Source organism: Vanessa tameamea, chromosome 10 (genome assembly GCF_037043105.1).
Source record: "Vanessa tameamea isolate UH-Manoa-2023 chromosome 10, ilVanTame1 primary haplotype, whole genome shotgun sequence".
In the NCBI taxonomy this organism is placed as follows: Eukaryota; Metazoa; Arthropoda; class Insecta; order Lepidoptera; family Nymphalidae; genus Vanessa; species Vanessa tameamea.
Window position 1 is genome coordinate 1734967 of NC_087318.1, and position 27737 is coordinate 1762703.

General features: G+C 33.5%; 1 protein-coding gene across 6 annotated transcripts in view; it reads left to right on the top strand.

The window, feature by feature from the left end:
- The window catches only part of LOC113395964 (gamma-aminobutyric acid type B receptor subunit 2), a 111539-nt gene that overhangs the window by 42175 nt on the left and 41627 nt on the right, over nt 1–27737 (top strand). For all 6 annotated transcript variants that reach the window (XR_003368709.2, XM_026633713.2, XM_026633712.2 and 3 more), the window contains exon 2: nt 22027–22937. Coding sequence is in view for 5 of the 6 variants with exons in the window: in XM_026633713.2 (XP_026489498.2) it covers nt 22055–22937 (883 nt within the window). In the remaining variant the exon portion in view is untranslated. The remainder of the gene's footprint in view (nt 1–22026; nt 22938–27737) is intronic.

Below are 27737 nucleotides of genomic sequence, written 5' to 3' on the forward strand. Positions count from 1 at the left end.
AAACAGTCCTTTACAGTTATAAATATCACAGCTAAAGTTATGTCAAGTTTATTTATTGACCAGACAATATTATGCTTATTCGGTTTTTAGTCCAGTTGAGTTGTGTGAATTTAAATTACGCCAATGGTTTACAAGAAAGCATCATTAAAATTAAACAGCTTGAAACATTTATTTTTAACTTTATTTATACGATCATTAAGATAATTGTTATATTATAATTTTGTATACTACGCAATTTTCAAGCATGTCCCGTTTAAATAATAATTCTAACATTGGAAAGTTGATTTTCTATTATGTAAACTAACTTATTCCACCCGTAGAGGAAAGGGGGCATGTGATATTCAAGCAATGTCCTTTACTGTACTTCTGACAAATTTTATAGAAAATTATATGATGTTCAATTGATCAGTTAAGACATTTTCATGTAACAAGCAGACGGACAAAATCAATTTTGCGTTTATACTATCAGTTAGCTTTCGTTAGCTATCTCAAGAAACAAAACAAACATACGTAGTCTTACTTTTGTTTAACTTTTCGTATTATATTTGACGAAGCTAAGAACCATAATTAAAACATCTAAGAACTAGGTTTGCCTATATTAGTTAAACAACAATAAACAAGTTACATTTGATTAGACTAGTCAAACGTTTAAGATTTCAAGCAATTACAGTAAAACAAAAATATACTTTATTCAAGTAGGCACTTTTGAATCGCCATTTTTCAAAACTATATTAAGTGAAGCCACTACCGGTTCGGAATGTAGATCATTAGACCGAAATTATTATTTATTTAATAAGACTATTAATTTCTTTTTCATTTCATTAACTTCACAGTAAATTTCCTATTAAAAAATAAATTATAGATTAGATTATCGAGTAATTTTTGTAGAATATTATGATATTTTCGTATAGATATAATGAACGATAATGAACGAATGAACGATATAATGAACGAATTAACGGTGAGAACGTTTATGACATAGTGGTAGTCCCTATTTTTATATTATCTTATTGTTAGAAGTAGATCATTATTTATATTAGGGTAGGCAACCCATTGTAAATAAAAAAAAGTACGCCATACGAACAAATAATGAACACATTTTACTAACCCTTGCGTAATAAGTGTTTAACAAAGACCCATTTCACCTTTTGAAGTACAAAATCCTTTAAGCCTTTTCGAATATTATGGAATAATAGCTTCGTGATAAATATATGAATTTGCTTTTGTGTTTTTGAACAGAACGTTAAGAAGTTTTAATAATTCCTTACATCACTAATGTGTGACCAACTAAGATTTCAGATTTCACTAAGATATCTTGTCCCTTGTGCCTGCTACAAACTGGAATATAAAAATACTAAATATTGCTATTTAGCAGTACGATATGTGATGGGTATCCAGATAGGCTTGCACACCAACCCGAGTAGTCACACTGAGTACCAATTACTCAGTGTAACTGCAGGCGCAAGGGGAATATTATTTCCCAAGGTCGGCGGCACATTAGTGATGTAAGGTATGATTAATATTTCCTCCAGCGCCATTCTCAATGGGCGATGGTGACTGCTTACCATCAGGTGGCCCATGTGGTCGTCTGCCTACTTATATAATATAAAAAGCCCTAACACTAAGTAAAGCTTATTAGTATTGTGTTAAGAATACTCTAACTAGTAATAATTGAATCCACTTTCTATTTCCAACAGCTGAAATGTTTCCTTGTCTTAAAGCTTATTTTCGTTCTTAATTTATGTACATGATTCATCTCGTGTTCGGTGATGAAGGAATACATCGTGTGAAAGCTACATGATTTTGTTACCAACCCGAAATGGAGCAGCGTGGTAACTTTAAACCTTCGTCTTCAAAATTGAGGACATAATTGTCTGAGATTTTTGTCAATAAATAAATTTACATTTTACACTTTAATTTAGTGGTGACAGGAGGGTTCGGTCAATTTTTGCCCAGAGGATCGGAATTGCGCTTCAACGGAGAATTGATGCTAGCATTTTTTGCCATCATTCCACGCGATCATGATTAATACAGTAACAAATTTTTAATTCTTATCTGTGTATAGTTAGGGACTTAATATTAATAATTCTTATATAAATAAATATACATAGTAAAATCTTATATCTACTCTATAAAACTTAATCAAAACCGAAAAAAATCACATGTAGGTACGTGAAGTATAATAAAAGAAATTTCCATAAACTATTATTTTCGGCGAACCTCCAAATCCGGTTTATAACGAGAACCTACGCACGCAAATAGAATAAAGCCACGAAGGAGCGGTCAAAAGATATTTAACAAGATCTTGACCGGCTCACGCTTGGCTGTATTCTAAGCCTTATCTGAACACAGTTCATTACATTTGAAAGAGCTTAAGGGTCTTCGCAGACGTAACTTTAATCATACAAAGGATATAAATGAACCGAATTTGAATTAGTAGACGTAGGTGATCTTTTACACAAATAACTATGGTAGAGTTTAAAACAAAACTTTGAGTAAGTTGGAGCCTTGCGTGTAAATAGTATTTTTATAACCACTACTTATAGGCTATAGGATGTTACGTTCAGATCCGATTTGTCGTCTGGCTGGGACTTGATCCCGGTGATGGTTTTAGGAAAATAAACATTAAAAAATACAAAACATTTTATTTTTCTTTAGGTAGTAGATAGCTTCCTAAAAAGTTTAACTAAAATATTAATTATCGAGTTCATTTTAAGTTATAGAAAATTTTGATAGTTTTTGGGAGGGCTTGAGCGCCTTAGGTTGCCAACATCCCCAAATTCACTATTGGGAGCCTGAATAAATACACTTAGTACCAGACTATTTTATCTACTTCAGGCGTTAATGTAAATACATATTACTTTTATTCAATTTGTCTATATAAATCCCTACTAATATTATAAAGGCGAAACTTAGTTTGTGTGGTAATTTGATAATCTTTCACGCAAAAACTACTGAATGGGTTTTGATGAATCTTTACAATAATATAGCTTAGACATCAGAATAACACATAGGCTACAATTTATAAAGATATGATGTGAATAATACCCGACAACAAAACCCTAAATAACGACCAAAGCCACGAGCGAAAACTAGTACATACGAAAACTAGTAACATACAGGAAAGAATGATTGGAAATACAAATCTGAAACTCCAATAATATGTCCCTTATTATTCTAATATTATTTTTCATTTATATGCCTGTTATGATGCACACGTGGCAGAAATTCATCCGCCATATACAGCACTCTTCGAGTTTCCATTTCTGCCCGACAAGACATTGATTTTATATACAAAAACAAATGTAACACCAATACTAGCTCAGATTTGAAGCGGTGATCGTCGCTAAAATCCACGTGTTCTATCCACAGGGCCATGACAGATTTTTGTAATGAAAATAATTACATTTCATTTTGAAATTAATGTATTACAACTTTGCATTAATGTATAATTATTTAATTGCTATTTTATAACGAGTCCTTGTCTGCGCTCTCTTGAACAATTTCAGCTTGATAATTAATTATCCGAGCAAATCGAAATACTTCGTCTACGTAGACTGGAAGTTGTTATATATAAATAAGGTTTTTATTATATACCCTATTTATAGAACAATAAGGGTTATCAATTATTATACATAATAATACTGCGCCTTATAGTTTGAAATATCGATATGTATTCATGACACTATATAACATTTTTAAACCAACCAACAAATGAAGTAATGATCTGAAACGCTTGAAAATACAAAATTATAATTTTTTTTTTATGTTATTGAAAATAGTTCCAAATTCGTAATAAAATGCGTTTGTTTTGGTAATAAAACTCTTTAAAGAATAAAAGGATATTAATTAAAAATAATTTGAGTACAGCTATACTACAGTATACTTATTTTTGTGTATATTTAATAAACACTGTTTAGTATAAGTATTTTTTGCAAAAATACGTATTTTCCCATCTTTCTGTTATGCTACTATATAGCAGTCGTATAATTTATTTCATTTCGAAAATGTTAGACATATTCAGTTGGAATTAATCGGGTCTGACTGTGACTTCCGCTTGACATCTTTGTATAGGTACTGTGTTTAAGCGTCAATAGCAAAACGGCTTAAGGGCCCAGCGATGCGGAAGTAGCAGGCTCGGTCCTGGGCTATTGTCGTCCCCACTCCTAGCTCAATTTAGAGATTAAAAGAATGAAGACATTTATTTTTAAGTAATGAATTTACTTAAATAGTGGTTCTGTGATCAAATAAAACTGTTTAACGGCACACCACGCCATTTTAAACATTACCAAAACATTTTTACGTCCCTTTTTTTATCATACAATTTAACAAAGTTCGATATCAATAATACTGACAATATTTTTTTCTTCTAGTAGCTACTAAGCACATATTATAAAGTGTTTTATTGAAAGTGAGAAGTGTCAATCAAAATGATATCAATAGAAAATATCGGTCATCGTTTGTATTTATGATTCATCTCGTGCTGATGAACGATAAATCTGATGACGGATGTAATCGTGGTGGTAAGACTTTGCACGAGCCTGGGTACCTTCCACTAATTATATATTATATAAGCAATCCTCACTATTGTTGTGTTTCGTGTTTAAATGGTGAGTGAGTCAGTTTAACTAGGCACGAGGTATATAACACCTTATTTCTCAAACCCGGAGACGCATTTATGTTGTAAGGAATGGTACAGTAATATATGTATATGGGCGATGGTGTCCCCTTACCATAAGGGTTTAAAAAAGCATGTTATATTTAATTTAAAATACGAAGTGAATTTCAGTCATCCGATTACAACCTACCTTAAACAATTTCAGGTCAATGTTTGATTTTTCGCACGGAGAAACAACCCTCGAGTCAGCACGTCTGTCGCAGGCAACCGTGAAAACCGTAAAAACCGTGTTATTTAATATTCACGTACATTTCTGTTAACTTTTATCGCAACATTCTTTACGAATTGATATTAAAATAAGTTTTATAAGTCATGTTTCTGTAATACTATTTGATTACACATTGTTAAAAACATCAAACATGTCTGTATTATTTTTTTTGTCTTAAGACTTTGTTGAATTAAGATCAAAAATTGAGTTTAGGTATTTCGTTTTCTTTAATATATTTTTTTATTTATGAATACTTACTTGTAGGACTTTTTGCATCTACTCACATATTCAACCTCCAAACAGGAATCTTTAGTATTGTTATGTTCGAGTTTGAAGGGTGAGTTAGCCAGTGTAACTACAGACACAAGGGATGTAACACTTTAGTTATATAAGGGATAGTTTCAAGGTTGATAGCGCATTGTCAGTTTAAGGAATGGTTAATATTTCTCACTGAACGATCCCGCAAAAGCTACAGTATATTATAATACTAAATTTCGATTGAGCTTTGTTCCTTGCTTAGTATGTGCTTCACCGTTGTAGTGGTGAAAAGACCAATGAAATTCAAACTATTCAATTCCCTTATTATGATTTTAAGTACTTTGTACTTATTATACTATGGGTCCTTTTATTAGAACCGTCCTTTATAAACAAACTCGAAACTCACTACAGTGAGTGAGAGAGAGAGTGAGAGTGAGTGAGTGAGACACGAACGTGAAAATATTAGATATGCAACATCATCATCATTACATAGTATAAAACAAAGTCGTTTACCGCTGTCTGTCCCTATGTATGCTTAGATCTTTAAAATTACACAACGGATTTTGATGCGTTTTTTTTAATAGATAGATTGCTTCAAGAGGAATGTTTATATGTATAATACATGCACAATGTAGTACAGAAACGCTGATAATTTTAGAGGTTTCTGAAGTGATGGCATAAGTAAACACATTTTTTGCGCTTATATTGCAAACGCTGGCTGAACCCTACGAGATAAATCAAAATAATGTACTACAGTATTGTACTCCTTAAAAAGGTAAAAAAAAGTCCGCAATGGTATAGTTATATATCTTAGAGGTAACTCGCAATAACCATTTTTTATCCTTTACTTTTTACGAGAAATAATGGCTTATTTACTCGTGTGTTAATAAACGTAATTCCAAATCCTATCCAGGGATGTCAGCATTGGAAGGCGACTAATGCTTACTCCTCCGTGAAGCTTGATGATCTATTGATTTTGTGCAATCGTATGTCTGATATGATTTGAATTATACTAGATACATTTTCCATAATAAATCCAACAAGTCGGTCACCCGGTCGTTAGCGTTTATTCAATAGATTTTTAAGAATTTCTAATTTAGTTTAGGTTTTATTTTGATTTAATTTTTTCGTAAACTGAAGACGTCTGTGCGCACGTTTTACATTGTTTTTTTTTTATACAGCATCGTGCCACTCTCTACCCGGCCTGTAAAATTTTACCGTTCTCTAAAATTAATTATTTGTTAAATCGTAGCAATTTAGTAAATTACAATCAAGAATCCTCTTTAATTTTCCGCATATCTACGGCTCGAGCTCTTCAAAATGATACCATAACTGACTTTTTATGTGCAGCTATCGACCCATAATCACTGGAACAAAAATCGACCTACGAAAGAGATGAGTCATATGTATACTAGTTTCCACGCGTGTTGGCGGCGTTGGAAGGTTTTAGGTATAAAATAATAGTCTGTGTCCTTACGTGGGATTCAACTTCTCTTCATTCTAAATTTCATCAAATTCCATCAAAGCCTAACAGACAGACAGAGTTAATTACAGTTTTAATAGTGTGTTAATGTGTCTCCTAGCAAACACAATCGTCTAAATTATTATAATAAAAATAGATTGTAAGAAAATAAATACTGCGCGTGTGTGACTTTTGAAACGAAGCGACTTACAGTGGAGTGAACTGGAAACCGTCACGTATGGAAACAGCATTATGTCCCCTCTAAACAACCTTTCCGCCTCTAACCCTTTCTCGTACACTGTTTTAAAAAATATAATTAAATTTATTTTTAGTCATTTAATATTCCTAGAACTTTATTAATGTATTTCATTGTCTCTGCTTTTTACATAAAGCAAGAGCCTCCGATCCAACCAGGTCATTTTTTTAAAGCAATAGGTAGCAAAGGTTGAGGAGGCTCGTCCGATATACAGTGACTACCACCGACCATGGACATCAGCAACACTGGCGGGCTGGCAAGTGCGTTGACGGCTCTTGATGAATAAGCGGGTTATTTTTTTGAAGTTCGCAAGTCATCATTTTCCAAAAATTGGTTCTTCAGGTTCCACTGTTGTGGATTTCCGGCGTTTTCGAGTTTCGAGTCGATGTCGATTTCGAGTCAAAATAAAACTCATATTATTAAACAAAATATTTTTTTTATTGTTTTTTCACATTCATCGCTTTGATAAAATCAGTAATAAGTTTGAGATGATCAATGTATGATCACAAGAAGTATGGATAAGCTTATAACACCAAGTTTCCAATTAGGCAAAGTCAATAAATCCTTCTTGGGGCAAGGTATCCGTTTCTATAATAAAATTCCGCAGATATTTTTAACTTTGCCGTTTCATAAATTCAAATCATTTGTAAAAATTACATTGGTAAAGAAGGCATATTATTCGATACAAGATTATATAGATGATAAAAGGGCTTAGAATTAATGCTTGTTGACTTCCAGGCAGGATGTATAACATACATATATAATTGTATTTAACTAACATGACTGTATTTTTAGATGTTGAAAAAGAATAACTACTGAGTTTCTTGCCGGTTCTTTTTGGGTAGAATCTACATTCCGAATCGGTGGTAGCTTTAATTAATATAGTTTGTTAAATGACGATTCAAAAGTGCTTGTAAAAGCCTACTCGAATAAAGTATATTTTGATTTGATTTAATTTGAATGTAAACGGAAAGAATCAATTGAGATACTACAATATTTGTAATATATAGTTTTTTGATTTATTAGAATATTGAATATTACATGAACACTGAAATATTTAAAGTCCGAAACAATGGTCCAAGTAAGTCCAAATATTTTTAAACCATGTTAAAAAGTAAATATTATTATATTTACAAATACAAACTCATTGAATTATTTTCAACAACTTTTGTTTACGTTAATAAAATGTACGATTGAAAACAGCCTGAGGCGTTCGTTTTATATCCGTTGCGTTATCGAAAAGTTCATTAGTTTTATAATAACCTTAAAGTAATTATTCTTTATTTGAAACGACCTAAAGGCGATCGTTTTAAACCTAAGTTATGTTATCTTCAAAGTCGTTAATTTTATGAAAACACAAGAAACGTTCCTGAACAGTATTTTTCAACTTTACTATTGAAAGTTTTGAACGAATCCGTGATCCTGTCGTAAAAGCGTTATAAAGAATTGCGATAATGCAAGCATTGTGCTACAAGTTACGACTGTTCAATATAAGTAATATCAATAACATAATGGCCGACCAGACTTTGTACCAGAACAAATTATATATATATAAATTTGTCAATTAGAAAAAATTGTTTGTTTAGGCAGGCAGGACAAACGATTTTATAGAAGACTAATTTATAATATAAGCTTTTTTTCTAAAGGACTTAATGTACGAAATCTAAGATGATTTATATTTAAATTTAAATTAATTTTTAAAAGTCTAACTCAATTCTGATTTGTAATAATTATCTTAATTGTATTTAAAATAAAGGATATTTTTTATTTTTTTAGAAGAGTTTTTTATTTTTTTAATTTGTGGAGAGTTAGTAGTTGGCCTGAGGTTTCCTCTCCCATAGAAGGTTTGCTTAATATTGCTGCTCCAATACAGTTTGATGGACATATGTAGCAAAATTTCATTGATATCAGGGACATGCAGTTTTCGTCACCAAAATCCATGAATGAATTATAAACAAAAATTAAGCAAATGAAAATTCAATTGTCTTTGAATAGGTTTGAGCCCACAATTATCAGTAACGATGCACACGTAAAAACTGTTTCAGGTTGATTTATAATTAATTTGAAGTGAAACCGTTTTGTTGGTTTGTATCGGCTCTCTGTATTCACCAGTTAAAATTGAATATACATAATATTAAGCACGTGGAAGCTTCATTTGTGTTCATAGCAATTATTGGCCTCGTATTTGTTCATGGTACTTTCATTTCATCGTCGTGAGGAAACCTTAATGTGTCTTTTAATATTCTGCGATATGCTTATCCAGTAACAAAAATGTGGAATAAGCCTAAAACCATAACCTTAATCCTCGGCCTTTGTCCAACAGCGGAATTTCGAAAAACTGCCATAATAACAGAACTTGGTGACTTCGTACAAACCCGTCTGGGTAGGTACCGCCCACTCGTCACATATTCTTCTCCTGAAAAGCACAACTTTGTAGTATTGTGTTCTCGTTTGTAGGACAAGTGAGGCAATATAACTACAGGCACAATGTACATAACATCTTATTTCTCAAGATATATGGCTTTTCCCAGGCTAAGAACTATGGGCGATGTTGACTACTTGCCATCAGGTATCCAGTGGCTCGCCCACCTGTGTATAATCAATAAATTTGAAATTGGTTTTGAAAAAATGATTTTAAAATTATCATTATATTTTTTTAGAACACAGCAAGGTATTATTTTAAATGATATTTTCGTATTTAGTTTACAAACGTTTGGCGGAACGAATAAGAATTGTAAGCTTACATTAAATGTACGAAGATATAATTTACTTTACGAGTCGCTGAGCCTCCGGGAAATCGAAGCGAGAGATGCGACAATCGGAAACGGAATGTGATCGAAATGGTGTTTGCTCGGATTTTCAATTTAAAACCGCTGTATTTTATAAAATGCACTCAAATTACATAAAACTACCCATCCTGGCTTCACATCGGTAGAATAAGAGTCTACATAGTGAACGACATTCAAGAAAAAAACAATATTTTTTTTTTACTTATTACCTTCTCTGGCGTAAGTAAACAACTTGCCAAAGTTTCATCACCTTCGGATGAAAACTGCAAAGAGGCCATACAAAGATTCTTTCTAATTTATATAGATAAAATATAAGATTGTTTTTGCGTGAAGTGCAGAAAACTAACCAACGCGAAACATGAGACCAGAGAAAGTCCAGGCGTATGACCAAAAAGTTTCGAAGGCACGGCAGTGCTTAACTGTAAAGTTCATAACTCCGAGCTCGGAATATATTCAAAGATCCCAAGGTCAGTAAATATTTGGGATCTGCAGCAATACAAGCCAACCAGTAGATCAACAAACCGTTCCATAGAATACAAGGCAAGAACATACTTTATGACAATTATGTCACGCTAACCGAATTCCACCACAGCGGCTAACCTCTAGAGAGACCAGCTACCGACGCAGGAATTATCATAGTGCACAAGTATGAACGCAAACACAGACGCGCTTTTTGTACCCTCACTCTCATGATTAGTAAATATAATAAATTGGAAAGAATTCTGACAAAGGACCAAACGCTTTACGTACTTTCTAGGGCACGGATGGGTACAAACATACAACATCTAGACACGGGCTGCTAATGAGACTTTTCGACAGAAAAATCCAATATTTTTTATCGGCCTAACCTGAGGTTTGAGCCCATGGTCTCGAAATCTGTCTATCTTAAAGCGATGCGACTATCGTTGTAGACTAGACTAGACCTTAACAAAATCATCAAAGAAAAAACATTATTTAATTCATTGTTTAATAAATCAAATTAAATCAGTTAAATGTATTAAGTTATTAATGATTATCTTTAAACTTGGAATTGAAACCAAAATTTCAATTGGCTAATATCCTCATACGTATTAACAAACACTGCTCTTTTAATGGTAAGTCTAGTAATTGTAATTGTATAGTATTGAATGACAAGAGTCATAACGATGGTTCGTATTGCATCTTTAATAATTCTATATGCATTTCTCTTCAATCATGTATTATTTTAATTGTAAAATTCAAATAATAGGACGTTAAAATGAAAAAAGCATCAGTTACAATTTTACAAGTAGACCTTTTTTAGTTCAATCTTTTTAATCTCCACAGTGGAGTGGTCCGTGCCTTTGGTATATCTTTCTATTTCATTGAGGTTCAAGGATGTAAAAGTGTAGACCAGAATCTTCTTGATAGTCATTGTTTGTGCTCTTATCATCAATTTCCTCGTTCACTGATATTGCTGTTTGATGGTAGACTATATTACGAGTGGCTTAAACATATTGCGACTACAATGTTCGTAACATTGTAGTCGCAATCTGTTATTCGTTATGAAGATGTCAGATGATATTAAAGATAATAGATAAAAAAATTAAAGTGCACTGGAAACAAGGCGTCGACCTGCACTGACTTGTAACGTAACACTCAAAGTATTTTGCCGAAAAACCGATAAAGATGTGAAACACGTGGAACTTGCGGCGAACGGTTCGTACTGAATACAAAAACAGATAAGTAACCAACTTTAAAAGAAGAGTTGTTGGAAAATTCAAGCAAGACTACAATAAGAAAACATGGCATGTATCTGTTTCGAATTATGAGTGGTTATTATTTGATACTACGTTATTTCGTAATATGATGATGATGATGATGTCCTAATCGATTTCGAGGGAGAATCTCAATCCTCAGTCCAATCTCAAGGGAGAGTATCCAACCACACAGAACATATTGTAATGCACAACTATGTGCGCAAAAACAGACGCACTCTCATAATGATGGGACGGCAAATTCGACACGACCGGAAAGTGTCCAAACGAAGGAACACCGGTATTACGCGCTTTCCGAGTGTTTGTTCACTGTTCGTGTAAATATATAATCTTGTCATGAAATCATACTCCTGTCGGAATTATATCACGAAATTCTATCAAAATATTATGATCACATAACTTTCAAGTAGAACTGACAAACAAAAACCAATACGAAATAAAGCGACACGGTATTAGTAGAAAAGATATATTTCTCAACTGAAGCGTGAAATCAAGTGAGCACCAGACCTCCCACTGAATGTATCCTTTGATAAAATAGACGTTCCAATTTCGACATTAATGTATCTTATCAAAGTCTAATTTGGTTTGAACTTATACCTCATCGCGATCCCTTTGTGCGGAAGCGGCATTATTTCTGATGGATTTTATCTAATATTTTTATTATACTTTTTATTGGTAACCCCTTTTTATTATAGAGTACTAACCCGTGACGATTTTACGATTATCTTGGGAGAATAGAGGTTAGTCACGTCCTGAGAGTTAAAAAGCCACAATTTTTATTGATCGTAAATAGGGAAAAAGTCCCAATTTTAAGTCCTGATTCGTTGTTTTGCTGATGTTAATAAACATAAAACTTTATTTACATATAAACGTCTAATTTACTTGTAGGTAAGATGATGTATAAAATACTTCATGTTAACCAAAATTACAAAAATGTCCGTCCAGAATTTTATTTTGATACGTGTTCTTATTATCAATTCTTAAACCCTTTAACGATACTAGCGTTCGAAAAATAATGACCGAATTTGAAGAAAATATATATTTACGATTTTCTCTACTCTTATTTCCAATATTTTTATTGACAACACTAAAGTTCTTCTAGATTATAAAAAAAAACATCCTTGACATCATAATAAGTGGTCTCGTCTTCAGGATTGAATATGACCACAAAACAAAGTATTAACTGTTTCATGATACTTAAATGCGTACAAATCTTTCGTTTTTCTTTCAAATATTACTCAGTGTTCGTACGTTATGTGTAACGTACGTGGAAATAACGTGGATACACATATGTACGTCCTTTGGAGAAGACATGAAATAAAGACAAAATGGAAGAAAACCTGACAGATAAGATCATAGATTCCTCGTTAAGTTTAAATTAACGGATCACTAAGCTTTATCGTATATTTCGGAGAGCCCAGTGATCAGAACACTTGCAACCTAATGAATGATTGCGGGCTCAAACACTTAATTTGTGTTTATAAAACAAATGCTCGGTGGTGAAGTAAAATATCATGTGGAAACGTACATGTGTCAGATTTCTATGAAATTCTACCACACTTGTAACCACCAATCGACATTGGAGTGTGGTGGAAATAGTCCTAACTTCATCAGTAGTAGTACAGTACTAGTTATAACTCCATCAGTGGATCATTTATTTCTTCACTTTATGATTGTCTTTACTATCTATACTGTTGTTATCAGTCTAATATTTTTCTTCTTGGGCGAGGGAATAAATCTCTAGGATACGTAAATGCCTTTTTTGTATTCATATAATGTTTCTCACGGATAATAAAGTGTTATATTCCGCACGAGTGTTCTAAATGTATACTATGTGTGCCTCGCGGTTACATGCTCCCTTAATTTTAACCTGTAATAATAAAAAAAAATCTTAAAACCTAACAAAGAACGTTTTGTTTTATGGAATTGTAATTAATAACCTACAACAGGTACATTTGTTTTTACTTTGGATCAACCGATTAAAATTGTCTTTTGTATTGTTTTCTTTTTTTAAAAACCTTTAAAAAGTAATGTTAACCTAAAGTCAATTTTGTAATAACTTGGTAACCTCTTTAGTTGACAAAGACTTTACCGATTTCATCCGTCTTTCTTTATTAATTTTGTTTTGTAGAAAGATCCTTCGGAAAGAATATGCCCAGAATATTGTAAATTTTCTAGCTCAACTTGTTAATAGGTATATATAACAAAAAAAAAACGTTTGTTCGTTCGAATTTCGTTATATTTTAAAGACTTATACTGTGAACGCTGTGAATGATTCTTGGTTTACTATACTCTAGCGAAGTTCGACAACATATTTTTAAACGAAATCGTAAGTTATTTGCAAAATACATATTTACAATTTTATTATTTTTCGTTTATATTTATGGGTTAATTTTTATATGCATACATGTTTTTATATCAGCAGCATTACAATAAACGACATTACAAAACATCACTCACAGGTTGTAAGAACCCGGGAACTTCCTGCCAGATATATTATTATGAAGTGACATTTAATTTTATACGACAATGTGTCCTATCATCTTTCGTACAGACGCTATCCCTAGTGATAAATAACAGTCAACTCAAGGAAAAAGTGAAAATATTTATTTAATACAAAAATATATTACTTATTGATTGTCAAAAAACTTTTATCCATCTTGCATCTTGTGATCAAACGCCTCCCCTTCAGTTTAATATAAAGTATGTATGTGACTAATTTCACAACACAGCTCCACCATCCGATTCATGCCCGTCTTTCTTATTTATTTCCTTTTTTAACGCATTGAAAACCCTCAGAAAGGTACCCGAGCCCCTGGGGAACCTCGTTAAGCACCTTACTCACTGAAACAAATCCAACACATGCCTTTTTCAATGCGACAATTATCTTCAACACTACTTCATGGAACGTAAGCACTTGAAAACTTAATGCTTCTTTGGAGTTGAACTCGGACCCGTCAGTTAACATATACTCGTTCTATCTACTGGACTATCCAGTCTATAAAACTAAGGGTAATATTAACAGTAGTATTATGGGTTGTTTGTGCAGATGAAACCTCTTATCTAGTCATTAGTATGCCGCGAACTAGTGATGCTGCATAATGACGGACGTTGTATGCGCGCGTGCTGGTATTGGTAGAAAGACAGCTTTAAGTTTCTAATATAGTTCGATAGTTAACATATAATAAAATTGTATAAATATATAATTATGCAAGACGAGATGGCCTAGTGGTTAGAATGCGCGGATCTTAACTGATGAGTGCGGGTTCAAACCCAGGCTTGCACTACAGACTGTGATGTGATGTGATGTGTGTCACATGTGCTTAATTGTGCTTGTGCTCGGCGCTGAAAGAAAACATCGCGAGGAAACCTGCATGTGTCTAATATCACTGAAATTCATATGCATGTCCACCAAACCGCGTTGGAGCTCTCTGGTGGAGTTAGCTCCAAGCTCCTTGTCCTCAAAAGAGAAAGGGGGCCTTAGCCCAGCAGTGGGACATTTACAAACTGTGAATATACTACATAATAGACATAATAGACTACATTATAGACTTATCACACTTAAGTAGTAAACTTGGTTATATTTTTATGTAATATATATGTAGTCTAGCAAATGTGCCGGCTGATGGCTAGTGTTCACTACTTCTTACATTGGTACTGTACGAAATATTAATCATTCTTCGTATCACCAATACACCACCAACCTTGGGAACTATGAGTAAGATGATATGTGCTTGCTTACTCAACATTCAAACCGGAACACAACACAAGGTTGGTGACGCACTGGATATGTAAGGCTTGGTTCATATAATAGCGCCAATATCTATGATAGTACCAATGTCTATGAGCGGTGACCACTTATCTTCAGGTGAAAAATTAGCCAATTAATGCGCCTACTTATTTGTATATAAAACAACTTATCTTCGTTCCTCGATACATTTATATACAATCTTATTTTTCTACAATTTTGTCTCATTAAGTCTCGACATAAATAGCAATTTCGAGGCAGAGCGTGTCTGCTTCAATATTCGATTTCCTCAATTACAAACCGCCCTCGACGCTTCCTTTGAAAATAACATAAAAGAAATCTATAAACAAATCCCTTCTCTGTATATTCTTGCATATGTAAGGTTTGTTAGAGCTGTAGTGTGTATTCTATAATATATATGTACAAAACGAAGTCCACAACATGGGAAAATATAAAATAAATTGATATCTCATACAATACTATTCTTCCGATCACTCCCATTGATACATTTATGTGTTTATGTGTTTATTTATTTACACGTATAATAGTTCCGCAAGGTTTTTCTACGTGTATACATATTATGATGCTATTAAGTAGGGTATAAAATAGGGTACGTCTGGGTAGGTACCACACAGATCAGACATGCTACCCCCAAACAGCAGTACTGTTGAATGGTGAGTGAGCCAATATAACTACAGCCACATGGGACATAATGTCTTAGTTGCCGAGGTTGATGGCGCATTGCCTTTGTCTATGGGCCGTGGTGACCACTTACCATCAGGCTACCCATTTACTTGTCCGCCTACCAATACTATAAAAAAAATCCTATGGAGCATGTAACTATGTAGTATGGTTTACAATTAATAATTAAAGTGTCAGCACTTTTTACGTATTAACAAAAAGATAAATTGTACTTCGTAGATTCCACCGTGAAAAATCGTCAAAAAACTTGTCAAAGAGTTATGCGAATAGTGTTAAAATAAACAGACTCAGTATTAATTTCTCTATGTAGTCTTTTTAAAATTTCCAACTTCGCAATAACATAAGCTTAATATTCTCGTTGACATTTTAAAATTTCCTTGTTTTATTTCAGCCACAGTGTCTTTTTGTACATTCTATTGTAGGCATAATTTGTTTAACTTAACCTACTTTTAACACAAACTTATTTTATTCGGAGTCTAATTATGTAAATAATATTTTTTTGGGCTAGCGACCAACCGTCACTTAGGAAAGGTACTTAGCTTGATTCATTATATTTGGAACAGGTATTTTTCAGTTTGAACCCAAAACAGATACAGATAGATAGTCGACGTAGAGTCGTTGACTCTATGGCTGTTATTTCTCTGTTCGCTTAGGATTGTCCCATTGAATTTTGAGAGTGAGTGAGTTCACTATGCCATTATTAATATCTAATGCCAAGATGACCGAAGCAGGTCAAAATGAAATAACGACATCATACATTAGGACAATAATGTATGCTATATGCTTTTCGTAGTACATGAGTATAAACATTGCCTATTTCTAAACTTCGGGCTACTACACAACCTACCGCCGACACAACTGCTTGCAGAGAAGTCTCGTTCAACATCACCAGACTGCGTTTCCGTATCCTACTCGAAGCTTGAAGCGTATTCTGACCAATAGCGCAGTCAGCACATATTGATGAAATTTCGTATTCTTCCGATCTTAACCAGGTAATAAGTTCGTAATTAACCAATGAATCAATATGCAAGTCAGTCAAGTTGAAGTCAAACTATTATCTATTGCAAAATGTTCCGATGTCCCAACTCATTTTCGTTAATACGATTGTTGAAATAATTTTGCCATCGGCTACAGAGTAATATCAATATTATTACTGTTTTTAATGTAAATAATTTGTTCGTTGCGTGCTTAAATTGAATTTTAATAAGGCTTTGTTCCGAACTCTATTCGGCCTTTATCGAGAGTCGAATTGAAATGTCAAAGGCTACTTTTGTTGAACTTTGAAATAAGGGATCTCATTATTTGTTTTTTTATTTTCTCAACACACGATCATATTTAAAAGGTTTTTAATTTTCATATTGGTAAAGTTACAGTTAAAAGCTATTGGTGCTAATCGATATAATTATATAACCTTATATAAGATTATATAAATGAAACACTAGCTACACGATCCGGCTTCGTCTGGGTTAAATAATAATTTTATTTAATTCCCGATCCCCACTTTCCCGATAGGATGCGCCACCTACTGTGTTCGCTCTAAACTATCCAGGGACTTGGAAATTAAATTCAAATACAAACAAAATATTTCATTGAAATCAGTCGACCCGTTTAGGAGGAGTTCAACTACACCCACCTACAGAAGATTTATATATTATCTATACTAAAATAACAAAGAAGTGAAATTTGTTTATTTTTCTGTAGCCGTTATTTTTATTTTATGTAGGCGGATTTGCAAATGTGGTCAACACCATAGACAATGGTTGCTGTAAGAATATTAACCATTCCTTACATCACCAATGCGCCACCAACCTTGTGAACTAAGATGTTTTGTCCCTCGTGTCTATAATTACACTGACTCACTCACCCTACATACGGTTTGTAAGTTGCCAATATCACATAGTGAGCCACATCAATACTGAGTACTATTGTTTGGCGGTAGAATATCTGATGAGTGGGTTGTACCTACCCAGATAGGCTTACACGAAGCCCTACCAACATTTCCGGAGCTAATGATCCATTTCTAAACAATTAAATACAATTATCTTTATATATATATATTTACTATTTATATATTGAGTGAGATATCGTCTCGTTATATGGTTGGTCTAGTGACTCGATATAAGGCCAGAGAGTCCGTGGTCCTGGGTTCAAACCCCAGGTCGAAACGATAAAAAGTTTTTGGGTTTATCTGTCTAAAAATTCTCATGAAAAGTCAGTACACTCCCGTGCCTCGGACAGCACGTGAAGCCGTTGTCACACACACATACACACACTTGTGCACTATAACGCATGTCATCCGTGAGATTAGCCGCCGTGACCTATATCGGCCGGACGACATCCTATTAGGACTATTGACGTCACAGGCGTGAATTTCATCATCTTATTACTGGCATAAGTTCTCATGTAATTCTGTCCTAGTAATAAATAAAATTATTTAAGCCAAACAAGTACAAATCACCGATACAAAGTTTTAATATCTATGTTCATTTTAACACTATTATCAATATCAATGTTATACTTTCATACGATTAGAACAAATACGTGCAACCGCGTTAAAACAATTTTCAAAACTCTCGAGCGATAGTTTGAAATACTAATTTAATTTTAACATGGAAACTAATGCGTCGGCTTAAAAACTTTATTTACTTTCCCGTAACTATACCTATTTATTTCTACTTATGGTCGTAAACTGGTCGAAATTGTTTGCTTATAAAATATGAGATAAATTAATTGGAAAGACAGGTAATATTAGGCTCAGCTGGACGATGCCTTGTCGTTAGAACAATAAAAAAAAAGAATTGTCAAAAACCGTGTTTTTGATTTTGACATAAAGTGTTGTATCAGTTGCATTATGAACGCAAACTATAATGTTTTTCTTTATTTTATTTAAAATAATATAATTATTATACATATTATGTATCTCTAGACAAAAATTAAGGTTCTCTTATCTTTTACTCACCAGTACGCGCAATATGCTCAAAAAGGAGAATAGGTCTTTTCATTTACGAAGTCGCGCCCCTTGACATGAATATAAATGACATCCCTTGACATAATATGTATAAATTATCATTTAATTATTATAAATATATTTATTTGCATAAAAAATATTAACATAAAGGGTTTAATTTATAAATTTACCTTGGAACCTTCAAGAAAAGATCCTACACATTTCTAAAAAAAGTCCTGCAAGCCCGTCGCTTTTGTAGATGTCTATGAGCGGTGGCAGTCACTTTCCATCAGATGAGCTTCCTGCACGATAAGAATACTAAAAAAAAAAGTAAAAAAATAAAGAAGAAAAGTTACTGTAAAAATCATGACCGCGTGGAATGGTGGCAAGAAAGCAAGCAGCGTTTTCCCGTTCCGATCCTCTGGGAAAAACATTAACCTCTTTAGGCGAGGTGTTGTCCTTTTAATAAAGGTTTTTGCACTATTACTCCAACTCCCGAGGTCTAAGTGTTTCAACTGCAAATGGAACAAAGACATCACTTGGAATAAGGGACGAAATTTTGGATCATTTGTTCACTTCAATTCTTTTCGGCGGCTCCAACTCTTAACTCGGTTTCCTTTTAATGGAATAATAAGTATTCTTTTCAGTATAAATATAATCTAATTTATATTATATTGCTGTTTTTATTCTTATGTTAGTCGTCTTGCACACTAAGGCCGTCTTGTAAATACAAGCGTCACTCGTACTTAATTTACGCCGATAATTTAACGGGGAGAAGCGCGACTTGCGAGTGAAGAGATCTATACAAATAAAACGTATTTATTCATATATAGATGAGATGTATTTATGGAAAGTTTTTTATTCACCGAGAGAATATCGCATTTATTAAAATAAGTTACAAATGTTCTCGAAATAGACCAAAGCGTACAGCTGGCATTAAGGGTAGTTTACTGCCCAGGAGACTCGTACGGGTGCTTTAAATTCAGGTGCCTTATTTTTACACATTTTAATTCCCAAGGTTGGTGGCCTAAGGATGTTAATACGTTTGACAATGCTAATATTAATGGTATAAGTGAACACTTAGCATCAGTAAAATCTTTTAAAATATAAAAAATTAAAGTCCAATTCCAAAACTTGCTTGTACTACAACTCATTTTCAAATACATGAATTTAGTAATATTTATTGTTCGTGTATACATTTCGAAACATGATATACAATACAATGAGTTTATTGTACTAATAACGAAAGAAAAATATGTAAAAAACTGCCATGAAATAATGTAGGACTGAGAGCAGTCTCATTTTCTAAATGAAAAATCATTTCCAGACAACGTTCGGGCAGAGGAAGTGAGAACATTAATTAGTAAAAATTAAAGCAGCTCGGAGTTAAAGTTGTACGGATGTTACCAATTAAAAATGATATTAAAATTCATGCATTTTATGTATATTTTCATAAAAATTACACGATACGAGGATACGGTTTCCGCTGCTCTGGAAGGATTTGTTTTTATTTCTGAAAATAGAAAGTTTTTGACCCTGGATTCGACTTCAATCAAAATTCAATTAAAACTTTTCGCGTGATATAAATGGCCATTCATCGACTAACACAAGCTGACTTGATACGAATATTAGAGTGTGTGAGGGTGTACACACAGCACAATTCTCTGTTACCTTACCTTGATATATCGATGGTGATGTAGACTTGGTGAATGACAGACTTGACTGTTTTAAACATTTAGTAATATAAGCATCATGACATTACTTTCACTTGGTAGGGCTTTATGCAAGACTATCTGGTTCGTTAAGATCCACTCATCACACATTCTTCCGACAAGCAAAACTTATCATTGTTGCGTTTGAAGGGCAAATGTGCTAGTGTAACTACAGGCACGAGCGAGGTAACATTTTGGTTCCCATGGTTAGTACTTACCATTAGATGGAGATAGGATACTCATATGATGGTGGGCTATTGTTGGGAATTAATGGGTTATTCTAGTGTGGAGACCGCGTCTCGGCAAACGTAGTGTAGGACGTCCTCAGGCACGGTGGAGTGACGATTTGCGCAAGACGGCTGGCAGGAGGTGGATGCGAGTTGCCGAAGAAAGACCACAGTGGCGTGCATTTGTATAGCAGTGGACAAATATGGGCTGATGATGAATGGGTTATTGCTCGAAACGAAATCTCGTAACAAACTCTGACTAAACAAATAACTTAAAGCAGTGTCCTAGTGATTCCCTAAAAAAGAGCTGATACAAAATATGGAAGTTTACCGGATCACCATAGTAGGGATTATTTTATTCCTATTATGGTGTATGTGAACGTAGATACATTGCACTGAATATCACGTAATTTTTAATACATCTGGATTCTTTACTGTAAGCTCAAATTACTATAATTTAAAATTACGAAACCTGCAAAAAATAAAGCACTCCAACATTTTGTAAAAATGTTATCACGTAGCCTTGATATATTATGACGCACCCATCAAGAGCCTACTACGTGGCGGTCTTATCGTGATAAAAACCAAAAATACGTTTTTGTTTGACCTCTCACTTAGAAAGGTTATTAGTATAACGCACGAACCCCGTGGATCGTGTAGCCTTTCAAATTGAGATAATATTCATCTTAGTTATGGCTTGTAAATATTTCAAATTAAACGTAACCCTCATCGGATGATTGTCATTTTCAATCGCTCAGTTATATTTTGGCCCAATTACTGTAATAACTGTAACATCGTTTTGTTTTACATGGGAAATTTATATTATTTGGGAATCATTGAATTATTATCATAATTATATATATAATAGTTAGTGAAACGCATCAGATTTCATTTAAAAAGAAAGAAGAACCAGAGTAATAAGTTTTATGCATTACATAAATTAACGATTTCTTAATTTCATTAAGAATAATAAATAACAAATAAACAAAACATAGTTAAGATAAAGTAAAAAAGTTAGATAAATTAAACCGTTAATCATAAGATGATATGACATGATGACGTTATGAATAATAACACTAAAATTCAGTGATGCTTCCTGATTTTCAACCCGAAATCGTCGACTTATATTCCCATATTTTAACGATTCGGCCATTAGAGACTATATTACATATTACAAGCCTAAACTATAATTTACATTGATAGCACATTTAGTAAAGTTTTAAATCCATGTTTTACTTTTAGTGCATTTCTAATTTCTATTGTATAGTTGAATAAATAATTAATCATAATGTATTTGTTTCAGCGTAGTCGACGCTGACTGCCGGCCTGGTATGAGGGGTCCACGTCGGCCGACCTACCTCTGTTCACCCCTTCGCGAGCCCACCTTTAACACAACCCTCTTTATCCTCACCCTCCTCCTAATCCTTCTAATTTTACCAATTTCTCATACACAAATGACTAATCAAAATGATCTTAAATTGAACGATGCTATCAATAAAATACGAGATGAAAAAAATAATCTAACTGATGACCCTAATTTAAATAAACATAACGCACTTCAAGAAGCAACACTTTATAGATCTTTGAAAAATGACATGAATACATTGAGTTACCAATCTCTATTGAATAGATTTAGAAGAAAAGATACTATTAGAGCAATTAATAAGAGAAATTACAAGAGCACAAGTAAGGAACTTTTAAATATAACTTTAAACAGTCCAATAAATGATTTACTACCAAATATATCTATTTTAGATAAAGATATTAAAACTAAAATAAATCATATAGATAATAATGAAATAGATCATTTGATTACCACAAAAGTAACAAATAGAAATGCAACGAAAGATCATATCGATATCAAAAGGACAACATTGAGAGAAATTAGACAAAACAGACGAATCGGTTACACGAAAGAAGAAACGATGGGAAAACTAAAAATTGACGAAGAAACACGATCAAAATTATTCCACGATTATTCAACAACACTTAACAGAAGTAGAAGTGATACAAAGGAACTTGTTCTCAACCTCAACACTGATTCAGATACGCCAAGTGAATTATTGGATAAAAAATTTAAAGTCGAAGTTACAAAACAGCCCTCAGAACGAGATTTATTTACAAGAGTTAATGACTCATTAGTCCCTCCCGCTAACCTTACCGATCCTTTAATTAAGAACTTTACAAAATCAACAAAGCCCAGTTCCGATGATGGTAAGTGAAATTGAGTTTTATTTGAATGAGATTGAACTCGTTTTTTATTGCAGGTGAAGATTAAAAAAACATTCTGGAAATCATCTGTTTTAATGTTCTGCCTTTTAATGTAACCTTGAAAATTAGTTCTGATGGGACATTTTTAGATATCACTTTATTTCCTTATAAATGATTAAGTATTTTATTTTTCTATTTTAGATTGGTGTTTTTTTTTTATTTATCATCAAGAACAGAAAAGGTCCAAAAATATATCTACAGAATAAGAATGTGTACATCCTATTTTAACCTGCTAGATATTCCAAAATAAATAAAATGTTTTTTAAGAAAAATCCTTAACTAATGTAAAAAAATATATAACGTGAAAAATCAATTTTAATCCAAATCTCGTCAGACACGTTGTCTGTACGTATATTGTATCTCATCCATTGTTTTTATTAAGTTACTTTTTATATATTTTATACGTTTCAATATCGAAGTAGCATCGCGTTCTAAATTTTTTCGAAGAAATCCTATTATGACATATTGTTGAAGTGATTTTCACCATTTTTTTAGTCTTACACATAAGCAGATAGGTAGCACTATGTGCAAGCCCGTTTGGGTAGGTACCACCCACTCATCAGATACTCAACCGCGATATAGCAATATCGTTGTGTTCTGATTTAAAGAGAAAGGCACAAGGGACATAACATCTTAGTCCCCAAGGTTGGTGGCGCATTGGCGATGAAGGTATTGGTAAGAAAAATATGTCTTACTGCGCCAATGTCTATGGCCACTTGCCAGGTGGCAAATTCGCAAATCCACCAACATATACTGAATTAAAAAAAAAAAAAAATTCAAATGTGAAACCACTGCACCATAGAACACTATTTGTTTATTTATAAAATACAAGTGCTAAACGTAGGCAAAGAAAGCATTTTAGTTTTCAGTCACAAAGAGAATAGAAAATGGTGTAATTTTTTGGATCTTTTCAAATAGACAAAAGAATATTTATGATAAAATTAACAGATTAACATAGATTGTGACGATACCTAATTAACCGTCTTCAAAAAAGGCAAGAGTTCTTAATTCAGTTGTAATTTTTTTAATATTTGTTACCTCCGCCATTTTTGAACTTGGGCTCTATTTTATTAACATTTAACGGTTATGATACGTTCCATATTCTGTTCTGAAACAACATCGACTATTATCATCATAAAAATAAAACTCAGTTTAATCGTAAACTACGACCGAACTGCAACTGGATTGTTGTGTTAGAAGATTAGCTAACAGCTGATCGGCAATGATAACATTTGCGATAAACTCATAATTTGTTATATTATTTGTTTGTTTTTTTATGGTATAGTTTGGTGGACGAGCAAATGGGCCACCTGATGATAAGTTGTTACTACCACCCATAGACAATGGCGCTATAAGAAATATTAACCATTCCTTATCAACCATCGCCAATGCGCCACCAATCTTGGGAATTAAGATGTTATGTCCCTTGCCCCTGTAGTTACGCTGCTCACTCACTCTTCAAACCGGAACACAACAATACTGAGTACTTCTGTTTGGCGGTAGAATATATAATAAGTGGGTGGTACCTCAGACGGGCTTGCACAAAGCCCTACCACCAAGTATTTGTAGTGAACTGGTGGTGATTTTAAAAATATTTTTTCGATAGTATATCCTACTTCCCGTTTCATCCCTTTTAAATTTGAAGAAATAATATTCTCATAAAGGAGAACATATACGGTCAAAGTATTATTTGAAGTTGGTTTTTTTTTTGTTTATACAATATTATAAAATAATACCTAAGAGAAACATCGTTCGTACGGGATAAAACAACTTTAATCCCAATATCTATTATAACTCGAATAGGGTTTTCATAATTACACAAGGTTCTAATAGTTCACAAAGAGGGTTTAAGCGTACTTTGATTTATGCAGGACTGAATTCAGGGCAGTAGCGACTGAAGAGAGCCATTAAGGACTTCTGTATATATAAACACAACAAACCTTTGACAGGTTGTCCCGAAGTATAATAACCATAACATACATATATTGACATATTCCATAATTCTTAAATGGTATTAAAAAAAACTCTTGGATTACCTATCGGTGACTCGTATCCTAGATAAAAGTTACATGTCACGGTATCATGCAAAAACGATCCCGTAGCGCCATCTAAATATACTAAGGGTACTGCTGGTTTCTTTCTGGGTATTCTGGTGTCTAAGCGTCGTGTGCACCGGTATGACCCACATGCTTCATGTGGGGAAAACCCGTAACACGTCTTTACAGCGAGATCAAAAAAAAATGTAACAGTTATATTTTTCTATGTTATTTCATTGTTATACTTTAAAGGAATTTTTCGTAAATATTGTGAAATCTTATCATAAATGTACATGTCGGAATAGGCTCAGACATCAGAAGTAAAACGCAACCAATATAATTATAATCGCTTTATTATAATATTACAATTTCAATAAATTAACAAAGTTAGACCGGTTTTACACAGCCAAAGCAATACCTATACTTAGTATCGACTAAGGGCAGTGAAGGAGTGGTGACTACACTGAGACAGTGGTCCATGCACCGAGACGCAGTCGTTAGAAATGCGTGCCGATACCCTTTTTTTTATCTGGATTTGTGTATTGCTGTTGGCCCTACTGACCTTTACAGCGTCACCGAACGTTGGGGCGAGTGTTAAGACTCTGCCTTAGGGTGAACCCTTTTGGGCTCGAAAGTGACGTTCGTCCTGAGGGTGTCTCCTATGAGATCGCACCTCGGCTCAGAACGTAGTCGGTGGGGTAATCGTGCCGATACCCTTTTTTTTTATCTGGATTTGTGTATTGCTGTTGGCCCTACTGGCCTTTACAGCGTCACCGAACGTTGGGGCGAGTGTTAAGACTCTGCCTTAGGGTGAACCCTTTTGGGCTCGAGAGTGACGTTCGTCCTGGGGGTGTCTCCTATGAGATCGCACCTCGGCTCAGAACGTAGTCGGTGGGGACGCCGATACCCGACGCGTTTAGTCTTTTATACTATCAGCGCGTAGTGGGGGGTCGGTGGGGGGCATGACGTCCGGTGCACGTGCCACTAGCGCACGATGTCGCTGTCTCTGGATTTGAATTTTAACCGCCTCCGTCATACATATCAGTGAGTGTATCGCCATTTATATAATGTAATACCAATGAAATTAAATAAAAATAAGAGCTTACTTCATAAATTTGGTACTTACTCGTGTGATTAATTGCTATAAATAATATTACGTATTATTGCAAATTTTTCTTCCTCGTCACAGATAATTTTTAAATCCTATTGTCTTATGCCGTCACATCTGATACGGGTCCAACCGTTTTGTGAAATTACAGGCAACCGGCATGTTTTAAAAATGTCTTCATTTATCGTCGAAAAAAGGGTTTTTAGATTGATTGATATAATCTGTTGTATTTTATACAAAAGTATATAACATTTAAAACGTAATCATAAAACCAAATTCGATAATTTGACTAATTTGAATTTAAATTTACTAAATAATAATAAAGTTGTCATTAAAATAATAGTTTGAAATAGTGTATTATAAAGACGTACATTAATATCAAAAATGTTAGTATATATGAATATAATTGTGATCACTCAACGATCAACGAATTATATTATATTTATGTAACAGTAATTTATTTAAATAAGAATTATTAAGTCATTAACTATATATAAATATAGAATTAAAAATAGTTACTATATAAATCATGACTGTGTGGAATGGCAAGAATGGTAGCAGCTTTTGAATCGCAATTCCGATCCTCTGGGTAAAAAATGAACCAGTTTTCCTGTCACCAGTGAAGGCAATGCCAGGTGTTATATTTTTGAAGATGTTTAGCGAAGGACAAAAACATGTCTTGGAAAAAGAGACGAAAAAAATAATATGATATATAAATATTTAGTTGTTTATTTTTTTAATTTTTAGTATAAATTATTTTAAACTTTTAATATAAATTTTAATTCTTTTAAAACACATGAGACGTCACATTCACAATCAACCCACCCACCTTACAGGGCTCCATGCTCGAGGGTTGCCGGGTTACAGATAACCTACTCCCGGTGAACGTAAGCACTAGCCAGTAACCTAACGATTCTGCGACCCCATAACCCAGTTGAGCCAAGGGCCTGGATTTATTTTGAAGATATCTGCTTCAATTAAAAAATATTACGTTAATTAACGCGAAAAAAAAACTGATAAGACTTCAATCTAAACTAAAAATATATTTCTCAGGATAAAGTCTTTATTACATCCGCTCGAAGACGGATCAGATATCTAATAATTCAATTCTCTGCTGTCGGTCATTGTATACTGAGCCTCTATAAAGGGCACGGTTGAATTAGGTGCTTACGACGAGATTAGTTAGAAACTCGATAATACACTTTCAAAAGATTTAATTAATATTTTAAAGGAATATTCTCGTTCCATAAACTGTAATCCTCCCCTAGAATATTGTATTGTGTTTATATACCTATACAATTGACACATTTTCCTCAATTAGTAAATTTAAAACTTTTCTTAAAAGACTCTAATATTTAAATAAGACGGATACAAAGCACCTTATACTCTCATCTCTCTCAAATCTTACAGCATACCTGATACAGAATTCTAGACCAACATTCTAAGTGGTATTTGTTTTTTTTTTCATAGAAAATAGGTAGGCAAACTAACAAATAGGCCAACCGATGGTGAGTGGACATTAGCACGGTAAGGAATATTAACCATATTTTACATCGCCAATATCCACCAACATTATAAACTAAGTTGTACCCTTGTGCC